This window comes from Sesamum indicum, linkage group LG10 (genome assembly GCF_026168435.1).
Source record: "Sesamum indicum cultivar Baizhima isolate 11 linkage group LG10, ASM2616843v1, whole genome shotgun sequence".
In the NCBI taxonomy this organism is placed as follows: Eukaryota; Viridiplantae; Streptophyta; class Magnoliopsida; order Lamiales; family Pedaliaceae; genus Sesamum; species Sesamum indicum.
In genome coordinates this window covers 15,699,268-15,719,504 of record NC_142666.1, presented here as the reverse complement: position 1 = coordinate 15,719,504, position 20,237 = coordinate 15,699,268, and the positions used below count along the sequence as shown (strand labels likewise).

The 20,237-nt window shown below is 32.2% G+C and overlaps 2 protein-coding genes across 3 annotated transcripts; both read left to right on the top strand.

The window, feature by feature from the left end:
- Positions 1-2,803: 2,803 nt before the first annotated feature.
- Positions 2,804-5,899, top strand: LOC105172103 (pelargonidin 3-O-(6-caffeoylglucoside) 5-O-(6-O-malonylglucoside) 4'''-malonyltransferase-like). 2 transcript variants are annotated; one of them, XM_020697181.2, is made up of 2 exons: positions 2,804-2,893; positions 4,327-5,899. In XM_020697181.2, the coding sequence occupies exon 2, from the start codon at positions 4,358-4,360 to the stop codon at positions 5,675-5,677; it is 1,320 nt and encodes a 439-aa protein (XP_020552840.2). In that variant the 5' UTR covers positions 2,804-2,893; positions 4,327-4,357; the 3' UTR covers positions 5,678-5,899. The 2 variants fall into 2 exon arrangements, with proteins under 2 accessions (XP_020552840.2, XP_011091743.2); XM_011093441.3 differs by lacking the exon at positions 2,804-2,893 and adding an exon at positions 4,085-4,211.
- Positions 5,900-17,347: 11,448 nt separating this feature from the next.
- On the top strand, positions 17,348-19,913 carry LOC105171980 (UDP-glycosyltransferase 86A1). Its single transcript, XM_011093283.3, has 2 exons — positions 17,348-18,022; positions 18,886-19,913. Exons 1-2 carry the CDS (start codon positions 17,482-17,484, stop codon positions 19,797-19,799), a joined length of 1,455 nt encoding a protein of 484 aa, XP_011091585.2. The 5' UTR covers positions 17,348-17,481; the 3' UTR covers positions 19,800-19,913.
- Positions 19,914-20,237: the final 324 nt, after the last annotated feature.

Here is a 20,237-nt window from a genome sequence, read left to right as displayed (position 1 = left end):
CCCCAACCAATTCCACGAATTTGCTATAGAAAAATCTTCATAAATTCCATTCTCTCATTGTCCGAGTGGGAAAAAGTCCTTATGAGCTTAAAAACATCCCAAATAAAAAAAAAAAAATCATCGATTTCTTATTGAAATTATATCAAAGCCTTCCAACATTTTCTCCTCAAACAGAATGAGAAAAACACCATGCCTTTTATTTTCTTTTTGGTACCAAAATTACCAAAAAAATTCCAAATTGGTTTGTTAGATGGTGGTATTATTTTGGACCAAAACCACAAATTCTCCCAAAATCAGTTCAAGAAGCCTTCAAATTCTTTTCAGAGAACCTAAAATTCGGGACAACACTTTCCCAATTTGCTCAAATTTTACATTCAATTCAATCTCACCTGCATACTGAAAATTGAACCACCATTTAAACCTCTCCAAATTGATGAAGACACAATCATATTATCTCTGGGAAAGAAATATTGTGTCAAATGCTGGGACAAAATGAACACAAGAATTTTAGAACGGACAAAAATTCTTGAATGGTTCAAACAAAATACCACAATGTGCAAACCATCAACAATTCTTGGAAAAGAGATCAATTCATAGCAAGAGAAATTTCTACCAAGGAAAAAATAATTTGTCAGCAAGAATAGCCAAAGCAAATAATTTCTACCACAACAGAGGAAATGCAAAAAATTCTTGAAGAAATACAAAGTGACAGGAAGACTCTCCATCGCCTATCAACATTGGAGATGAAAATGATGATGATTGTTTTGCAATATTTAGTCCAATTCCATAGAAATCGATGATGATGTAATGATGATGTAATAATGATGTAATGATGATGTATAAAATTCAAATTCAAAAAAATCAGCTTTTGTAGCCCTAGCTGCATTATTGAGACTTGAATGACAGTCATGATCAGCAAAATCACTCAAGTACCTGAAGAAAAGGAGGATCATCACTTCTGTAAATGGAAGCAATTGAAGGAGATAAAACATAACTCATTTAAGAGCATTTTCTCACACACTCACTACTTTAGCATTTGCTTCTTATCCCAAGTTGTTCTTTTTGTTCTTCGTCTAGTTCTTCTTTCAGTTCTTCTTCAAGAATGCAGAAATTGGATGTATTTAATAAATTATTTTGTAAATTCATTGTATACAAATTCTGATAACCAGTAAGTTTTCTTTCAACTTTAATTCCTGGTTCATATACTATTTTTGTTACAATTTCTATAATTGTTATAATTGTTACAATTTCTATAATTGTTATAATTAATTATTTTTGTTACAATTTCTGTAATTGTTATAAAATGGATATATATATATATATATGTATTGGATATGGGAGATCCAAAGAAGTAATCAAAACCCATTTTTTTTATTTGTAATAATTATTGAGATCACTTTTATTAACATGCTATCTTCTCGGTAATGATATTCGAAAATAAATATTCTTTTATTAGGGGCGTTTAGGATTTGCTACTTATATTGATGGACAAAATGCATACAATCCTTTTGTGCTTTAAAAGGTTTGCAAAAAAAATCTCCGTATTATGAGAATAGATTAAAAGTCCTCCTGTGTTTCGTAAAACTCAGCTTAATCGCCCCATCTCCGTTAAATTCAACTAACGGTGATATTTTTTTAGAAAATAATCCTTATACCCTTATGTAATATATATTATTTTAATTTTACTAACTGTTGGATCTTCTTAGATCAAATATTGATCATTAGATCTAATCAATTAATCTCAACCGTTAGATTTTAAAAAATAAAAAGTTTAGATTCAATAAATTATTTAACTTATATTATATATATAAATCATTTAAAATTTAAAAAATATATTATTATTATATATTAAAAAAAGCCTAATATACCCCACCCCACCCCCTTCCCCCCTCCCCCCACCACCCAACAACATCTCCGTCGCGGTGGCGCAGTTTGTTAAAATCATCCTATCTCCGTAAATCTTTATCAAATTGAGTGAGGCCAGTTTTCTTTAAAATCGTCTTGAAGAGACGAGCCTGATGGTGGTGGTTTGAGATTGAGATTTGATCGGACGACAATCAATCGACGGCAAACATGTTCGGCGGCCATGGATAGAGCTCAGTCTCTTCGATCGATGAAAACTCAAATTGAAAGTATAAAAATATTCGTCTTGAATAGAGGATTCAAATGGTACAATTGACCATCGAAAACCCGTCCGGACAGCGTCGAAAACTTAGAAATAAGTTTTCGGTGAAAAAGGGGGAAAATCGTTCAATTGTTTTAAAAAATTTTAAATTAATTTTAATTATATTAATTAAGATATATTTTAGTTAATTAAGAATATTTGAAATTATTATAATAATTAAATATTTTAGCTAATTAAGAAGAATTCTAATAAATAATTATTGTAATTAAATATACATTTAATTAATTAAAAATAATTTTAGATTTAATAATTAATAATTATAAAATTATTTGAATTTAAATATAATTAATTTAATATTTGATATTTAATATTAAATAAATTTAATAACATTTAATATTTTAATTTTTTCAAAACAATACAAAAGAAAACAAAAATAAAAAAGGACATTTAATAAAAAACACCTAAGAAAAAGGTAAAAAGTAATTAAAACATACCCCACATGTACAAAGAGCTTTTAACCTATTCTAATAACATAAAGTTTCTTTTTACAAAATTTTTAGAGCACGTGTATTTTGTGCTTATAATGATTGAATTGCAAAAAACTGATTGAGATAAGATTTTTTGCTGACACGAGAAAAGTGGAGTTTAATGCAATTTAGTGCATGAAATGACAATAATAATTGTTGCTAGTTCCTCTATATATGATCTTCTGACCTTCCCAATAGCCGCAGCAATCTTCCTTTTACCATTGTATAATTTCCACTGCAGGTAGTTGCCCTCTCTTGCCCCTTCCTATTACGGATATCCAATTTTTCAATTTGTTGTATAATAATACGAACATTAATCTGTGTTTTTTGTTATCCTAATTATGGCTGAAATGCAGGAAAAATCAGAGTTTCAAACAAGAAACAATCAGATTTTTGTTATCCTAATATATTTAAGAAATATTATGTTATTGAAGAGGCAAAATGAGGTTTTAATAATAATTTAATTTAAGAATGTTATTAAAAATGATAGTTATAAATATATAAGGGGTTTGATTAAATGAACTCTTATGAGATAGTAATAAATTAAATATATACGTGGGAAGTTTAGAAAGTGTAGTTATTTCAAAGAAACAGAATAGGGGTTTGGACTTAAAATAAGTGAAATGCTAAAATATTGGTGGAAAATATTAAAATATTATATAATATTTTATTTAAAGTTTATAATATTCTATATATATTGATTATAAGTATAATATTTCATTATAAGACGTGACGACAAAGTAGAAGGTTGAGCAGTCCCTTGTGAAATCGAAAAATTTTGAAATTTAAGGTAAGAATAGCTAATTGATTTATATATATAATTATATGTGTAGTATTGTATATATATTGATTTCTTAGATGTGATTATGAACTTGAATTTATATTTATATATATGGATTTTATATATTGATTGTTTATATATTTACTTCTGGACTATTTGTTAGATTACCTTAATATCGGTGGAATTGCTACAATTTGTCGTATGTGCTTGTAATAAATGTGTCATAATAATTATTATAATTAAATATATATTTTAATTAATTAAAAATAATTTTAGATTGAATAAATTAACAATCATAAAATTATTTAAATTTAAATATAATTTAATTTAAAATTTAATATTAAATAAATTTAATATTTTAATTTTTATAATAAAGTGCAAAAACAAAATAAAAATAAAAAAGGGCATTTAAGTAAAAGTTACCTAAGATAAAGGTAAAAAATAATTAAAAAAATACCCCCACATGCACAAAGAGTGCGTGTAATACAGCTTCAATTAATTACTAACAAAATGGGTGTTTATTGTTGAGTTTTACAAAACACAGAGGAGCTTTTAAGCTATTATCATAACAAAAGATTTTTTTTTGCAAAAATTTTTAGAAAACATGTATTTTGTCCTTATATTGATTGAATTGCAAAAAAAAAACTGATTGGAGTTTAATGCAATTTAGTGCATGAAAAGTTGGCCAGCCCTTCCAGAATGGCTCTATATATGATCTTCTGACCTTCCCAATAGCCGCAGCAATCTTCCTTTTACCATTCTATAATTTCCACTGCAGGTAGTTGCTCTCTCTTGCCCCTTCCTATTACGGATATCCAATTTTTCAATTTGTTGTATAATAATACGAACATTAATCTGTGATTTTTGTTATCCTAATTATGGTTGAAATGCAGAAAAAATCAGAGTTTCAAACAAGAAACAATCATGAAGGTCGATGTCATTAGCCGAAAGCTGATAAAGCCATGCAAACCAACTCCCTCAGACCTCCGCACCCACAAGATATCTATAATAGACGAACTCAACCCATCAATGCATGTGATTCGCATCCTCTATTTTGAATCTGATCATGCTGTTAATGGCAAGCATATAATCTCCTTAGAAGAATCACTGTCCCAAGTTTTACCCCTTTTTTACCCATTGGCGGGACGATACAACAAGGAAAAACACTGTGTTGAGTGCAACGATGAAGGTGCGGAGTTCTCAGTAGCAGAAGTCGACTGCTCACTCCATCAGTTCATTGGCGCTGAGGTGAAATCCGAGCAGATCAACCACCTCCTCCCACTAGAAATAGGCGCAACTGACGAGCCGACCGACCCAATGCTAGCAGTCCAGATCAACAAGTTTCATTGCGGGGGCCTGGCCGTCAGCATATGCGCTTCACACAGGATTTTCGATTCATGCTCACTAGGCATATTACTCATGGCCTGGGCCAACGCTTCTACGGATGGGGGATTGGTAATTTGTCCCGATTTCACTCTCCCTTCTATATACTTCCCGTCGGAGAACAAGGCACCACTTCAATTTGAGGTGTCGAGAACTCGGGACAAACGTATTGTGAGCAGGAGGTTTGTGTTCGACAAGAATGCCATATCCAAACTGCGGGAGAGCATAAGTACTGAATGGAAATCAACTGGAACCGAACGCCCGCCATCCAGGGTGGTAGTGGTTTCTACAATACTAACCCAGGCTCTTTTGCGTGCGGACAGGGCAAAACATGGGAAGTCGAGAGCCTCGCTGATTGCGCAGGCAATCAACGTCAGAGAACGGACTGTTCCGCCTGTGCCGAAGTATTCTTGTGGAACGTGGGTTTCCTTATCATACTTGGACTTCAACCCAAACCAAAGCAATGAAATGCAACAGAATTATCTTGGCATGGTTCTAAAGATGCGGGAGGCCATTGTTCAGGGAGTCAAAGACTGTGCAAGAATATTGAGTGACAGAGAGTTTGGAAAATGGGTTTTGGTTGATAGTTATTTCGATGCAGCTCAAAAGGCCTCTGGACCTGATTACAAGGTCATATGGGTGACTGATTGGTCTAAATTCGGAGAGTATGAACTTGATTTTGGATTCGGGAAACCCGTGTGGGTATGCTTGGCCGATGTGCCGCTTCGAGATCTTATCATTCTAATGAACACCAAAGACAACGATGGGATTGAAGCGTGGGTTTACTTGCATGAGTCGGACATGGCGTATTTCGAACGGGATGAGGATCTTCGAATGCTTACAACACAGTCATCAGGCTAAAAGATCTGGACCAAAATTCCATCAGTCTTTGAAGTTCTATTTTCTTCGATGTCAATAAGCAGCTTATTACTGCAATAAGTTTACTTGATAAAGCACTTCTCTATGAGATGTTGCATGTTTCCATGATTTGTCGTAATTGCTTTGTTTATTGCGTGAGTTTGATGATTATCTTGTGATGTGGTTGTGTATCAAATAATGTCAAATCTCTTAATTAGTCTCTCATTTTTACTTTTCATTTCACTTTACTCCTTTATCTCTTAAATGGTTCCTCATCTCTTAAATACATTATAATAGTCTCTACCTTTTAAATAAATTTTAACGAAATTTATAACCAAACAAAAACACAAATATAAATAAAGAAACCACCATCTTTCAGAAAAGAAAAAAAATTCAAATGTAATGAATATGTTTTATACTTTATAATGCAAAATATATAGCTAAAAATTGGATATGTTTCAATCTCATCAATCAATATATATTTTTTGTCTTTATTTTATCAGTTGATTTTTCTTATTCAAATTTCTCATAATATGTTTATTTTTTTGTTATTTTCTGCCATCTTTCTTGCAATTGTATAAAATATCACCTTCTACGATTTTGTACACCATCACATATCGCCAAAGAACGATATTGACTAAACTTATGTTATTGGGTGTGATTCGATATGCTTCACACTAAAATTCTTATAATTGATTTCTCCCCCACATTCTCAAATGAATGGGGGTATTTATACTATTATAAAATTATACTATTTAGGGCAGGTGAAGGTAAAATAAAATTTCGTCCCTCACCTACACCCATTATATGGCTATAATTTGTCTACTGTGGGTATTTTCGTAATCTGTCGAATTACAATGATTTGGTAAGTTTGATTTCAAACTTTTCTTAAGAGGCTATATTTTTCTTTCCTTATTTGATTTGTTTTCTTTCTTTATAAATGCAACTTGTTTTCGTTCCATCAATTATATTAAAATTGAGAAAAAAAATATTGTAATTGAGTCTTTAATTTTAAACGATACGGTGAGTTAGAGTTAGATTGTTAATTTAGTGCAACAAAAATATCTGTACTATTCGATCACTTCAACAGAGCCAGAGTCAGAGTCCAAGATAAAAAAAGAGAGGACATATATTTATTTAAAAGTCATTTTTAAATAAGTTGATCGTTGTCAATTAGCACAGAAAAAGATGGAATTTGTGGCAGAATTTTTTTTTTTGTTTGGGAACGGTTTGCAAGTGATCGAATTAATTTGGACCGATTTTTGGAACGATTAGACATCTGTCCTTATAAATGGCATTACAAATATTTAAGAACGGTTTATGTGTAACAGTTCTAATTTGCGACGGACACTGTAGCATAATGTTAAAAATCGTTCCTAATATATAGATATAGATATAAATATGAATTAATAATAAAAATGTGAAAAGTGCCATACATAAAAAACTAAAAGTGATATGGTGTGTAGTTAATTTATTAGTTTTCTGGATGTTCTATAAGAGGAGAAACTGTTGCTTCACTTTAAATGGTATGGAGAGAAGTACATGTACTTTTGAATTGAATATAATGGCAGATCCAGCTGTATCTTTCATTGATTAAGATCAAGGTTCCAACCCAAGTACTATCTCTTGAACGTGCAGAAAATATTTGATAAAGATTTCATACTTATGAAGTTAAAGTAAAATACATGCGCCACATCTATGGGTTAATTATTTTTTTATTAATAAAAAAATAAAAAAATTATATTAATATAATTTAATTAAATAGAATAATAAAAATATAACGAGTCGTGGTTTCGAATTAAAAAATTATTTTTTTAAAAAAATTGACATGTCGTGGTTTGTAATAAACAAGGCTGACGATGCCACAGGTCAACCTTCACTTAAAGAGTTAATTATTTTTTTATTATAAAAAAATAAAAAAAAATATATTAATATAAATTTTTTTAAATATTATAATATTATTATTATAAAACCGCGACTCGATTTCAAACATCATGTATTCACAACGAGATGGATTGGGCGCAAACGCGTGTAAGGCAACAATCCCAACAAATAAATTCTTCTACACAATCAAATGTGCCGGTACCGGGTTGTCAAGAATAATTGTATACTTCAATGTACTTTTACAATTGTACAAAAAAATATATACTATTACATTTTTACATTTAATTGTAATTTTTTTGAATTAATATAATTTTAATATTATAATTAGTCTGTTTATTAAAAATAGTTTATATTGAGTAATGTACTATTTAACCGGAGTATTTTACGATTTTGGCTATTTAAATTAGTGTCTAAGTAAATATCACATTTGATATTAAAATGATATAGTTGGTTAATTAAATTATTAGGTTTGTTATATTTAATTATTATTACAGCTAATTTAGACAATTCCATTGGAATGATTAACAAAATACATAATTCTATGTATTGTTGTTTAGTTAAATTATATAGCAACGATAAATTGATATAAAATTGTAGAAATATTTCAAAAATTATATTCAAGAAATATTATGTTATTAAAGAGGCAAAATGAGGTTTTAATGATAATCTAATTTAAGAATGTTATTAAAAATGATAGTTATAAATATATAAGGGGTTTGATTAAATGAATTCTTATGAGGTTGTAATAAATTAAATATATACCTGAGAAGCTTAAAAAGTGTAGTTATTTCAAAGAAACAGAACAGGGGTTTGGACTTAAAATAAGTGAAATGCTGAAATATTGGTGGAAAATATTAAAATATTATATAATATTTTATTTAGAGTTTTTAATATTCTATATATATTGATTATAAGTATAATATTTTATTGGGTAGTATCAGAGTAGGGGGTGCTACATTGGGTAGTATTAGAGTAGGTCTATGTTTCTAGGGTAATAGATTGATTGTGAGATGTGCCTAATGATTGAATTGTTTAATGTAGGATAGCTTCTCAAGGTGCACGTGCTAATCCAGTAGTTAGCAAGGAAGAGTCAGTGGAGTAGTGCCAGCACCAGTAGTTCCTACAATTGATCATAATTATAAAAGAATCAGAAAGATGTGAGCTACAGAATTTGAGGGTACACCTAGATCCCGAGATTGCTGAGAAAATCTAGTCAAGTACGTCGAAGATGTGATGAACTTAGTAAATTGTACTCTAGAGAATCAACTTAAGTACGTTGCTTCTTTGTTCGTGGTTAATGCCTTGATTTGATGGAGGTCTGTAAAGAGGGGATATGAGCCAAGAGAAATAACTTGGGCTGAGTTTCAGAAAGAGTTTGATGATAAATACAAACCCAAGATGTACGGAGATAGGAAGAGGATGGAGTTTCTATATTTAGTGCAAGGGGATGATCAGACAGTGGTAGAATATGAACTCCATTTTGCGGAACTAGCCAAGTATGCACCAGAAGCAATAGCGACGCAGGAGGATCGTTGTTACCGTTTTGAGCAAGGGCTACGACCGGAGATCAAAAGAGGTCTCGCAGTCAGAATTATAAATTTTAAAACTCTTGTTGAATCAACGGTCCGGGTAGAAGAAGCAGTAATTAAGGACAAGAAGAAAGGGAAAGGTTTGAGCAAATCAACGTATACAATAGGGCAATTGAGTAGGTTGACCAAGAGGGGAACCGACCGCTCATTCTCAGCGGGAAGTGGAAACTTTACACGCGGTGGTCCCATTTTTTGAGAAAGTAGTGGATAGAGTTTCGATGGATCCATGAGCTTTAACAGAGGTTCGTTCCAACACAGTTCATTTGCTACGCTTTCTACTGGATCGGGAAGGGCAGCTGGACAGAGTTATGACCGAGGACCAGTTTTCCCTCTAAGCTATTGTACCTGTGGAAGACAACATCAAGGGCCATGTTTGTGATGGGATGATATAGCTAAGACCTGTTATCGTTGTGGAAGTAGAGGACACATAGCCAGGAATTGTTCTAGTCAGACTATAGGTGTGGTTGGAAGTGTTGCTAGCAGGACCTAGAGCTAAACCAATTATGGGAGTAGTGGCAGGGGACCTGAGAGAGGCAGAGGTAGAGGAACTGACAACAGAGATAGTGGCCACACTATTCGTAGCAGTATGAGGGGGATTGGAGCACAAGTTACTTAGGGGCAGGCTCAAGCAAGGATAAATAACATGACTAGAGAAGAAGCCCCAGCATGAATGTCGTAATATCAGGTACGATTTTGTTATTTTGAGGCTTATGTTTTGATTGATCCTGACTCTACACATTTATATATTTCATCCGAACTTGCATTTAAAATACAAAGAGAGAATAGCCCGTTAAGATATAATTTTATAGTTTATTTGCCCATCAGAGGGGGTGTGGTAGTAAACAGTGTTAGGAAAGTGAGTTTAGTGAGAATTGGAGATGTAAATTTACCTGTAGATCTTGTAGTGCTAGATTTTAAAGAGTTTGATTTGATTTTGGGGATGGATTGTTTATCACAACATAAAGCAATAGTTGATTGTTATAAAAAGGAAGTGATGATCGAATATTCCAGCGATTGAAAATAATATTTGTAGGGGATAGTCAGGTAGTAACAATTTGTGTAATATCAGCCATAAAGGCAAGAGGATTGATGTTAGAAAGTTGTGAGGTGTATTTAGCCCATGTAGTAGATACCGAGAGGATCAATCCCACATTGCAGGGAATCCCGATAGTGAAAGACTTTCCTAAAGTATTCCCTGATGATTTACCAGGTTTACCATCGTATAGGAAAGTGGATTTTGCCATAGAGATTCTCCCAGGAGTTGTCCCAATTTCTATTGCGCCGTACAGAATGGCCCTAGTGGAATTACATGAGCTCAAAAAACAAATCGAACAAGTGTTGGGGAAAGGATTTATCAGACAGAGTACTTCGCCTGGGGAGCACCACTGCTGTTTGTGAAGAAGAAAGATGTGAGTATGAGGTTATAAGTCGATTATCGCCAATTAAATAGGGTAACAGTGAAGAATAAATATCAATTGCCGATGATTGATAACTTGCTAGATCAGTTAAAGGGAGCTACAATATTTTCAAAAATCAATTTGAGGTCTGGGTATTGACAGCTGAGGATAGCAGAGAATGACATACCGAAGACAAGTTTCCGTACTCGTTATGGTCATTATGAGTTTCTGGTGATGCCCTTTGGGTTAACAAATACATTAGCGACATACATGGCGTTGATGAACCGTACATTTCAGGAATATCTTGATTACTTCGTTATTGTTTTTATAGATGACATCTTGATATACTCGAAGAATAGAGAAGAGTATGAGCAACATTTGAGGATAGTGTTACAGATTTTAAAAGAGAAGGAGTTATATGCTGAGTTAAGCAAATGTGAATTTTGGATAAATCAAGTGGTTTTCCTTGGGCATGTAATATCTGGTGATGGGGTTATGCCTGACCCTTGAAAAGTACAGGCTATTATGGAATGTAGAGTGCCAAAGAATGCCACTGAAGTCTGAAGTTTCTTAGGGTTGGCTGAATATTATAGGAGGTTTGTTGAGGGTTTCTCTATAATTGCCGGTCCTCTGACCCAACTGCTGAGAAAAGGGATAGAATTTCAGTGGACGGAACAATGCCAACAAAGTTTTGATGAGTTGATAAAAAGATTGACCTCCACTCCAATTTTGGTGTTGCCGTCTGGTAGCGGTGGATATATATAGTGTATACGGATGCTTCTAAACAAGATTTTGAATGTGTGTTAATGCAAAATGAAAAGGTAATTGCTTACGCATTCCGCCAATTGAGGAACCATGATTAAATTATCCCACACATGACTTAGAGTTAGTCGCGATTGTGCATGCACTGAAGATCTTGAGACATAATTTGTACGGAGAAAATTTCCAAATCCTTACTGACCATAAAAGTTTGAAATATATCTTGACACAGAAGGAATTGAATTTGAGACAGAGAAAATGGATAAAACTGCTGAAGGATATTGATTTCACTATTGACTTCCATCTAGGGAAAACAAGCGTGGTACCAGATGCCTTGAGTAGAAAGAGTTCAAGTACATTAGCCAATTTGGGGAGTCACGATCAGACATTGCTACTGGAGATGAGGTCTATCAATACGAAATTGGAGGTTGATCAGGTAGCGAGTTTGTTAGTAGCCTTGCAACTTAAGCCAGACTTTATGGATCAAATCAAAGAAGCGCAGACTCGAGATCCTTTCTTATTACGAATGTTGGAATAGATAAGACATGGTAAGAAATCAAATTTTTCAATAAGTCTTGATGGGGTGATAAGTGAATGGGGAACGATTTCGTATTCCTGTTATAGATGGGTTACGAGAAGAGATTTTGCGAGAAGCTCATGATACACCATATACGATGCACTCTGGTACCACAAAAATGTATCGAAATTTAAAACCTTACTATTAGTGGCAGACAATGAAGAAGGATGCTGCTGAATTTGTGGCTAAGTCTATGATATGTCAGCAAGTAAAAGCAGAACATCAGACACCAGCGGGTAAGCTTCGACCTCTATCAATACCAGAATGAAAGTGGGAGAAGATCACTATAGATTTTGCCGTGGGTTTGCCACGTACATTCAGAAAGCACAATGCTATTTGGGTAATTATGGATAGATTGACGAAATCTGCTCATTTCTTGTCGGTACGAATAACTAATTCTCTGGATAAGTTAGCTGGGTTGAAGTCTTTTGCAGGTTTCAATTAGCAAAAAATTGTGAATTACAATGCATATATTTAGTCAAGTGGGTTTTGTCAAATTTTTGTCAAATCAGGTTTCAATGAGCTCAAATCGTGTATTTGTAACCAATATATTTTGCTTCATGTTTATGGATTCTATTTTTTATTTTGGAAGGTGTTGTATTACTTATTTTGCACCGCACATGACTCTATGGGACCAAAAAGGCTTATTTTTAGGTCTAATGGTACCAAAAAATTATGGAATATTGGAAGACCAATTTTCCCCCCTTTTTCTCAAACTCACGTGACTTTTCCCACCAAAATTGTGGGGTTAACGGCCGTTAAGGTCCATGTGCACGGCACATCGGCTCTGTTGTTAAGTTGGTACCAAAAACGCTTATTTTTTGATTTAATGGTACCAAAACCCGAACTTGCAAAATTTATAGTACCAAAAACAAAATTGACATTTTTTAATGATACCAAAACAAGATTTTACCCGTCAGTTTCCAGATGCTTAAATAATATAATTAATGATGAAGTGTTCCACATGGATTAAGATAAAGAGCTTGCACGATTTATAATTTTTGCAAAACATTTTATAAGTTTATAAAATTAATATGTTATAAAATAAAAATATCTTCATTCGCACTCTCTCTCTCTCACACACACACGCTCTCTCTTTGCGACTTAAAAGAATTAATTTTATTGCTATTTAATTTTTTGCAATAAAAAATACTTCTTTATTTAGTAATAAATATTATAGTTAAAAAACATAATGTTGTTATTGATATTATATTTATGAAAAAATACAAAAAGGATAATTTTTCACTATGATTAATTACTATAGCTAAAATAAGAAAATTACGGTAGATACAAATCAACTACGCTTTGCAACAACCATCAATTTTTATACTAGTTTTTTAGGACTGCCTTTGGGATGGCTATAGTCGTCTTAAATGCCAAACTAATAAATAAATAAAATTATATCTTTTTGTGGGACAAGAGTTACAACCGCCGTCCCAAATATTATAATACCATCTAAAAAATAGTTCCTAAATAATTTATTAAGATAAACTTAAAAGATACATCGAGTGAACCTAATTGTGTAAAATTGAATATTAATATTAGTATTACAAATCAATTAAATTGCATAAAAACTAGAAAGTAATTATTTCTCATATGCTTACTGAGAAGGAAATGATAATTGAATCGCAACTTGTCGCTTCGAGTTCATGTTCCGTCACAGTATATATCGTTAATTTTTATCTGACTGCCAAATAATGAAAAAATATACGATCGCTCTTCGTTAATAAAAGATAGGTAATTTATGGCACTCTCTGTGTGTGTGCTTGATTTTTCAATATTATTTATAACTTTTTTACTATCTTATAAATATATACAAAATAAAATTAGTATTATATTCATAAGAAAGTGATGATAAAAATAAAAAGAAAAAGATAGAGATGAGAAAAAGATGCATGAAAACAATAAAGAAAAACCTACTAAAAGATCATGGGAAGTAGGAAGTTGGACAAAAATAAATAAGAAAATTAAATTAAATAACAAAAAAAGAAAAATAATATTTTTGATCTCATAAATTAAGGTCGTCTCACAAAAATTAGCATTTTTTATGGGTCAATTATTTAATTATTATTAAAAAATTATATAAATATAATTTATTTGAAAGGTATAATAAAAATATGTCGAGTCGCGGATGTGATCACTACTAGACCTAAATTTTTCTTTTTTTTTTTTTTTAAAATGCTATTTCATGGATCGGATCCAAGACTTGGTGTCGTGGATTTGATCCACGTCAGGCAACTTTTTTATTTTTATTTTTATTTTTTATTTAATTTTTTTTAATAAATTAATTATATTCAATTAATTTTTAACAACATATTAAAATCTAAAAAATCATAATATTAAAATTGAATTAATTTTAACAATAGATTGAACTATACAAATGTAATAGTATATATTTTTTATACAATTCTAGAAAAATACAATGAACTATACAATTATTGTTGACAACTCAGCACCGACACATTTGATTGTGTAGAAGAATCTCTTTATTGTGTGTATTGCCTTTTACGTGTTTGCGATCAATCCATCTCGTTGTGAATACGTAATGTTTGGTTTCGACCAGAACATGTAGAGATACGAATAGTAGTGTCGTAAACCAACTCAAATTTCGGGACATTTCAATAATTTTCGAAATGTATAGGTTCAATGATTTAGAATACTATTTCTGTAAACCATTAAATCATAAGAGTCATTCACCATTGATGCAGCATTAATCATGTATGCAGCGCATACCTTTTGGAACCACGACACAATATTTTTTTTTTAAAAAAAATATTTTTGATGGGTGTTGAATCCACCAAAAATATTATCCTACGAAAAAAACTTGTGAAAGTGATGAATAGAGTCGAATCCACAGGAATTGGTTTTAAATTAATTCCTTCAAGAGTAGAAATAAAATAGAAATAAGGGGTGTTCTGATTAAATATCTATATCTAAAATTAATTAGAAGAAAAGAGTATTTTAAAAAGAAGTAAATATGAGAAGAGTATTCCAATTAAAGACAGGATCATGCTTAATTCCACGGTCAGTCATAGACGCAAAGATAACAATCATTCACAATAGATAAATTGGTTATGGCTATCGATACGACCTAACAGCCTCACCTTTCGTTACCTTGTGGATAGTCAAGGAACGTCTGTTGACTAGATCCCTAATCAGTAAACAATCTTGAAAACGTTCTCAAGATTTAATTTAGCGATAGCATTAAGAATTAGAAGGATTAATTCTGACCAATAAATTCCTACGAGAATTTATTTAAGTTAGATTGTGCAATACCCACAACATAATCGAAAACCTCTACATAGTTAATTATGTTGTGTTACCACTAATTATTGAATTAAACAAACAATTACGGATTTGCAAAATCAATTGGTTAGGCAAATACTCTTAATAATGAATAACATGCCCTATCACTCATAAATCAGACTATTTATAATAAAATATAGAGAATAATATAAATATCAATGTGAATGAGAGTAGAAAGCATAAATTAGATCTCACGAGACATAAGAATTAAACATTTATCAAGTTTTCAACCGGAATGAGAGAATTTAGCTGGATATGCTCAGGAAAGAACACATGAATAGCAAAGTGAGAAAGTATCATTAAACGCAGAAAAAAGAGAGACGAAAATCCGAGGTCTAAAATTCCCAAGAATCAAAAGTATCTTCTAAAATGAATTACATCACATATATATACTAACTAGGTATCTAATTCTACTAGGATTGAAAAGGTAGATTTCTAATTGAACTAAAATACTAATGGAAATAAAATTATTATCCTAATTAAACTCCTCATCAAACAAGCAGCTCCAATTTCTTGCCAAAAATCGAGCTTGAGTCTTTCTTTTTTTAGACAAAAATATGCCAGTTGGTGTGGCCCCGCCTAGCATTTTCTTCAAATCTATCCAAATTTCAGTTTTAGTTCTTTTCTTCATTTTTCATTCCATTTTATTTTAGTAGACAAATACTGCAAAATAATATTTAATTAGGAGCATTTTGGTCACAAAAGAGGTCAAAATATCACATGAAATAAGCACAGAATGCGATCCTATCAAATATCACCCCACTTAACCTTTTGCTCGTCCTCGACGCAAAGAAATAAAGATAAAAAATATTCAAGAATTTCATTCCAAACTTCATGGATCGCATACGAAAGTACCAGAGCAAAAATCTAGTTAAGTGTTCAGAGAATTATACACCACGTTATAAAAGACAACTAAATGAGATTCAAATAAATTTTCACAATATGATTTTTATGAAAAATTAAGCATGAAAAACAAGTGACTGTGCTTTCATATCTCCCAATCTCTCAAGTATTTTTGATTGAGTGTTTCGCTAAAATGCTTGCTATAAAAATGGTTCACCATAGGCTTGATTATATACCAAAATCTCCATCACTTATAAATATGCACACACTTGAATCAAGAGGTCTTATATTTTGATTGTAATGGGCTTTGGTTTAGTGGTAGGAAGAATTAGAAAAAATGAGGTGAAAATATAAAGAACTAAATTAGAGCACCAATTAATAGATGTAAGAATCCAAACTTCTCAAAATTGATTTATCTCATGCTCTAATTCCATGTCCCACTATCCTCGGCTTGAGCTATGTCTTTCTTTTGAAGATAGAATATTTCTTTTTTTTTTCTTTTTCTTTGCCTTCCTCAATTTTTTTTTGTTTGTTTTTTTTTTCGAAGGCATTTTTGCATTTCTTTTCTTTTTACCATATTTTTCTCTCTTTCTTTTTCTATTTTGCATTAAGGCATGGAACAGGATCTTCACACGACATGTTAGCTCATAAACCTTCTTGGCACAAGTATAATAAATAATTTAGATATCCCCACATTTAATGTCAAAACTCATACTTAGAATACATCTTTGTTTTCTTGATGCTCTACTAGTCCTTGGAAGGGCAAGAAAAGGGTAATAAAAAGACAATAGAGTTTGTTTATAATTGAGATTTCAGGACAAGGAATTAAGGCTTATAATGCTCAAATGGGTTTACTAAGGGGAATTGCATGTAGGTGGTCTTTTAAGCCAAAATGGATTTTATCCTACTGCCTTTATCATTTTCAAGTGTATGCATAGAGATGTGGCCTTGATATGGTTCAAAACAAGTTTTAGGAAGACAGAATCATGAAACATTGCTTCTTAAGAGAAGAAATATTGAGTTTTATCTCACTTTATGCAAGTTACTATAATTTAATTATCGTTATTATAATGATGTATAATTTTATATATCACTATTTATATCGAAATTATAGATAATATATATTTAGTGTAATATTTATAATACTTAATTATAATTTTTTTATTTGATAAAGTTTTAACATATTTAAATTTATAATTAAATAATTATAATATATAATAATAATAATATATAATATCTATAAAAATAAAAAAATCAAAAGAAGAAATAAATAAATAGAAACAATGACACACGCAATTTTTTATACAACCTTGTCATGTTAGGGCTTGACAGCCAAGTCAAGGCTGTCACCAACAAAAGGGAAGAAAAGAAGAAAATATTCGACTCGAAATTGTGGACAATGTTCTTGAGTTCGAGTGGTAGATAATCTACGCATAATCAAACTTCTCCCAGATGCAAATGGAACATCCAAAGCCGCACGCAATTGTGATCCCCTACCCTTATCAAGGGCACGTTACTCCCATGATCAATCTGGCAATCAGACTTGCTTCAAGAGGCTTCACAATCACTTTTGTCCAAACTGAGTTCATTCATCAGTTCATGTGCAAAGCCCAGAATCTGCCTGCTGCTAGTTTCGATTTATTTGCCGAGGCACGGAAATCTGACCTCGACATACGTTACACGACCATCTCCGACGGGTTTCCCCTGGACTTCGACAGGGATCTCAACTTCAACGAGTATTGGGAGTCTATGTTTCGGGATTTTCCTGATCGTGTTGATGAAATTGTGGTGAAGACAATGGAAGCTGATGTATTGCCAGAGACGCCTCCTTTTCTCCTGGTTGCTGATACTTTCTACACATGGCCAGCAACCATAGCCAAGAAACACAACATGGTGAATGTCTCCTTCTGGACAGAACCTGCTATCGTGTTCTCACTGAACTATCACTTGGAGCTTCTCAGACAAAACGGCTTCTCAGACAAAACACAACATGGTAAATTTTTTTCCTTTTCTTCTTTTGTTTTTTCTCTCTTTTGGGTAAAAAAGCTCGCGTAGCATCATTTACTTGTACTATTAATGCATTCAGCATCTTTAGCAACTCTCTGGTGCATGAACCAACTCGTTCTTTGTCCGATAAATTTACATAAAGGTATTGGAGGCAAAATAATCATTTAAATCGTAATATTCAATAAAATATAGGGATAATTACACTTTTTTCTCTTAAGATTTGATATAATTATACATAAACTTTCTGGATGTTGAAAATTATATCTAGCACTCCTAAGATTTGCTTCCGTCTAATATAAGTCCCCCATTTGTCAAAATTCAACGAATTTTTGTTGATATTAACAAAAAAATTGAGAAAAATTAATATTTACCCTTGATTAATTTAAAATTGATTTATTGCAGATCAAATAATTTTTTTTAGACTAAACTACTCTTTAACCATAAAGATATACCTTCTCACATGCATCAAGTCAAGAAAACGTATTAGGGTAATTTAGTTACAAAAAAATTGATTTGACATGTTATAAGTCATTAATAAGGTCATTAATAAGTTAATATGAGGTAAATATAAATTCTTTTTAATTTTTTATTAATATCAGTAAATTTTGTGAATTTTGATTAAGAGAGAGACTTATTTGTTAAATGGAAGCAAACTTCCAGGATATCAAATATAATTTTTTAAATAACAGAAAGTTTACGTATAATTACACCAAATTTCAGGAAAAGAGCGTGTAATTTTCCCATAAGTATATTCCATCTTTAGTTTCAGAAGGTTAATGTTTACAAGATAGATGGAGGTTAATTTCCTCATTTGTCTAACAACTGCGTTTTGTTTTATACAAAACTCAGGAAATGCTGAAAATTACATAAACTATATTCCGGGCATCCAATCCATTAGCACTAGGGACTTGATGACGTATCTCCAAGATCCAGAAGCTATACCAATGTTGATTAAGATTGTTGAGAAGGGATTTGAGCAGGTGAAAAAAGCAGACTTTATCTTATGTAACACAGTGGAGGAGTTAGAATTGGAAACTCTTTCAGCCCTGAATCAGAAGCATCCAACTTATGCTATCGGTCCAATTAACTTCTACACTGATCTCACCAAAACAAGCATAGCCAAGAGCCTTTGGTCCGAGTCTGACTGCACCCAGTGGCTCAATTCTAAGCCTTCTGGCTCGGTTTTGTACATTTCGTTTGGCAGCATTGCAGAGAGTAACAAAGAGGAGATCGGAGAGTTAGCTCATGGGCTTCTCATAAGTGAAGTATATTTTGTTTGGGTGCTCCGGCCTGATATTATTGGAGGGCAGGAAAGTGATGTTTTGCCGGAGGGTTTTAAGGATGTTATAAAAAATAAAGGGCTGATTGTTCCATGGTGCAATCAGAATATGGTCCTTTCCAGCCCGGCAACGGGTGGGTTCTTGACGCATTGTGGTTGGAACTCGATATTAGAAAGTATATGGTATGGTGTACCGATGATTTGTTATCCATTTCTTGTCGACCAACCTACAAACAGGAAGTTAGTGGTTGATGATTGGAAGATTGGAGTCGACCTTTGTGAGGGAGAACAAGTTCGGAGGGAGGAAGTTGCTAATCAAATTGATATCTTGATGAAGGGTGAAAATTCTGTCCAAATGAAGCAAAAGATCCAGAAAGTCAGCAAGAAATTGCACGATTCCATGGATGCTGAGGGCTCATCATGCACAAACTTTGATCGGTTTGTAGTGGATTTGAAGGCTAAATTTTGTACGAGAAGCTCATGATTTTAGTCCTTCAATTTGCTTGCGAGTTGCCTGAATTCTGGACTTTCAATAATAGTATGCGGTTCAGTTCCTTTTTGGACATTTCATGATAAAATTTTAGTTTTTATATGTAAATATGTGCATTCATTTACTTATTATACAGACACATAAAAAGGAATTAGGTACAAAACTGACGTAATTGAAGACTTTGGGAATCAACCTCAGTTATAAACATGAGTTCAATTGAATCACAAACTATAGAGCAATCTACTTGTTTGTACATTATGGATATGTTTTAATCCACCAAAATGATTTATCGAACCATCACTTTGTAGACAGTAGTGAGCAAGGGATTGGTTTCTAATATAGTTCTTAAATAACAAAAAAGCACGAGTTTTGGTCAAAACTAAATTTAATAAAACAGCAATAAAATAAAAAATCACGAGTTTTCGTTTACGG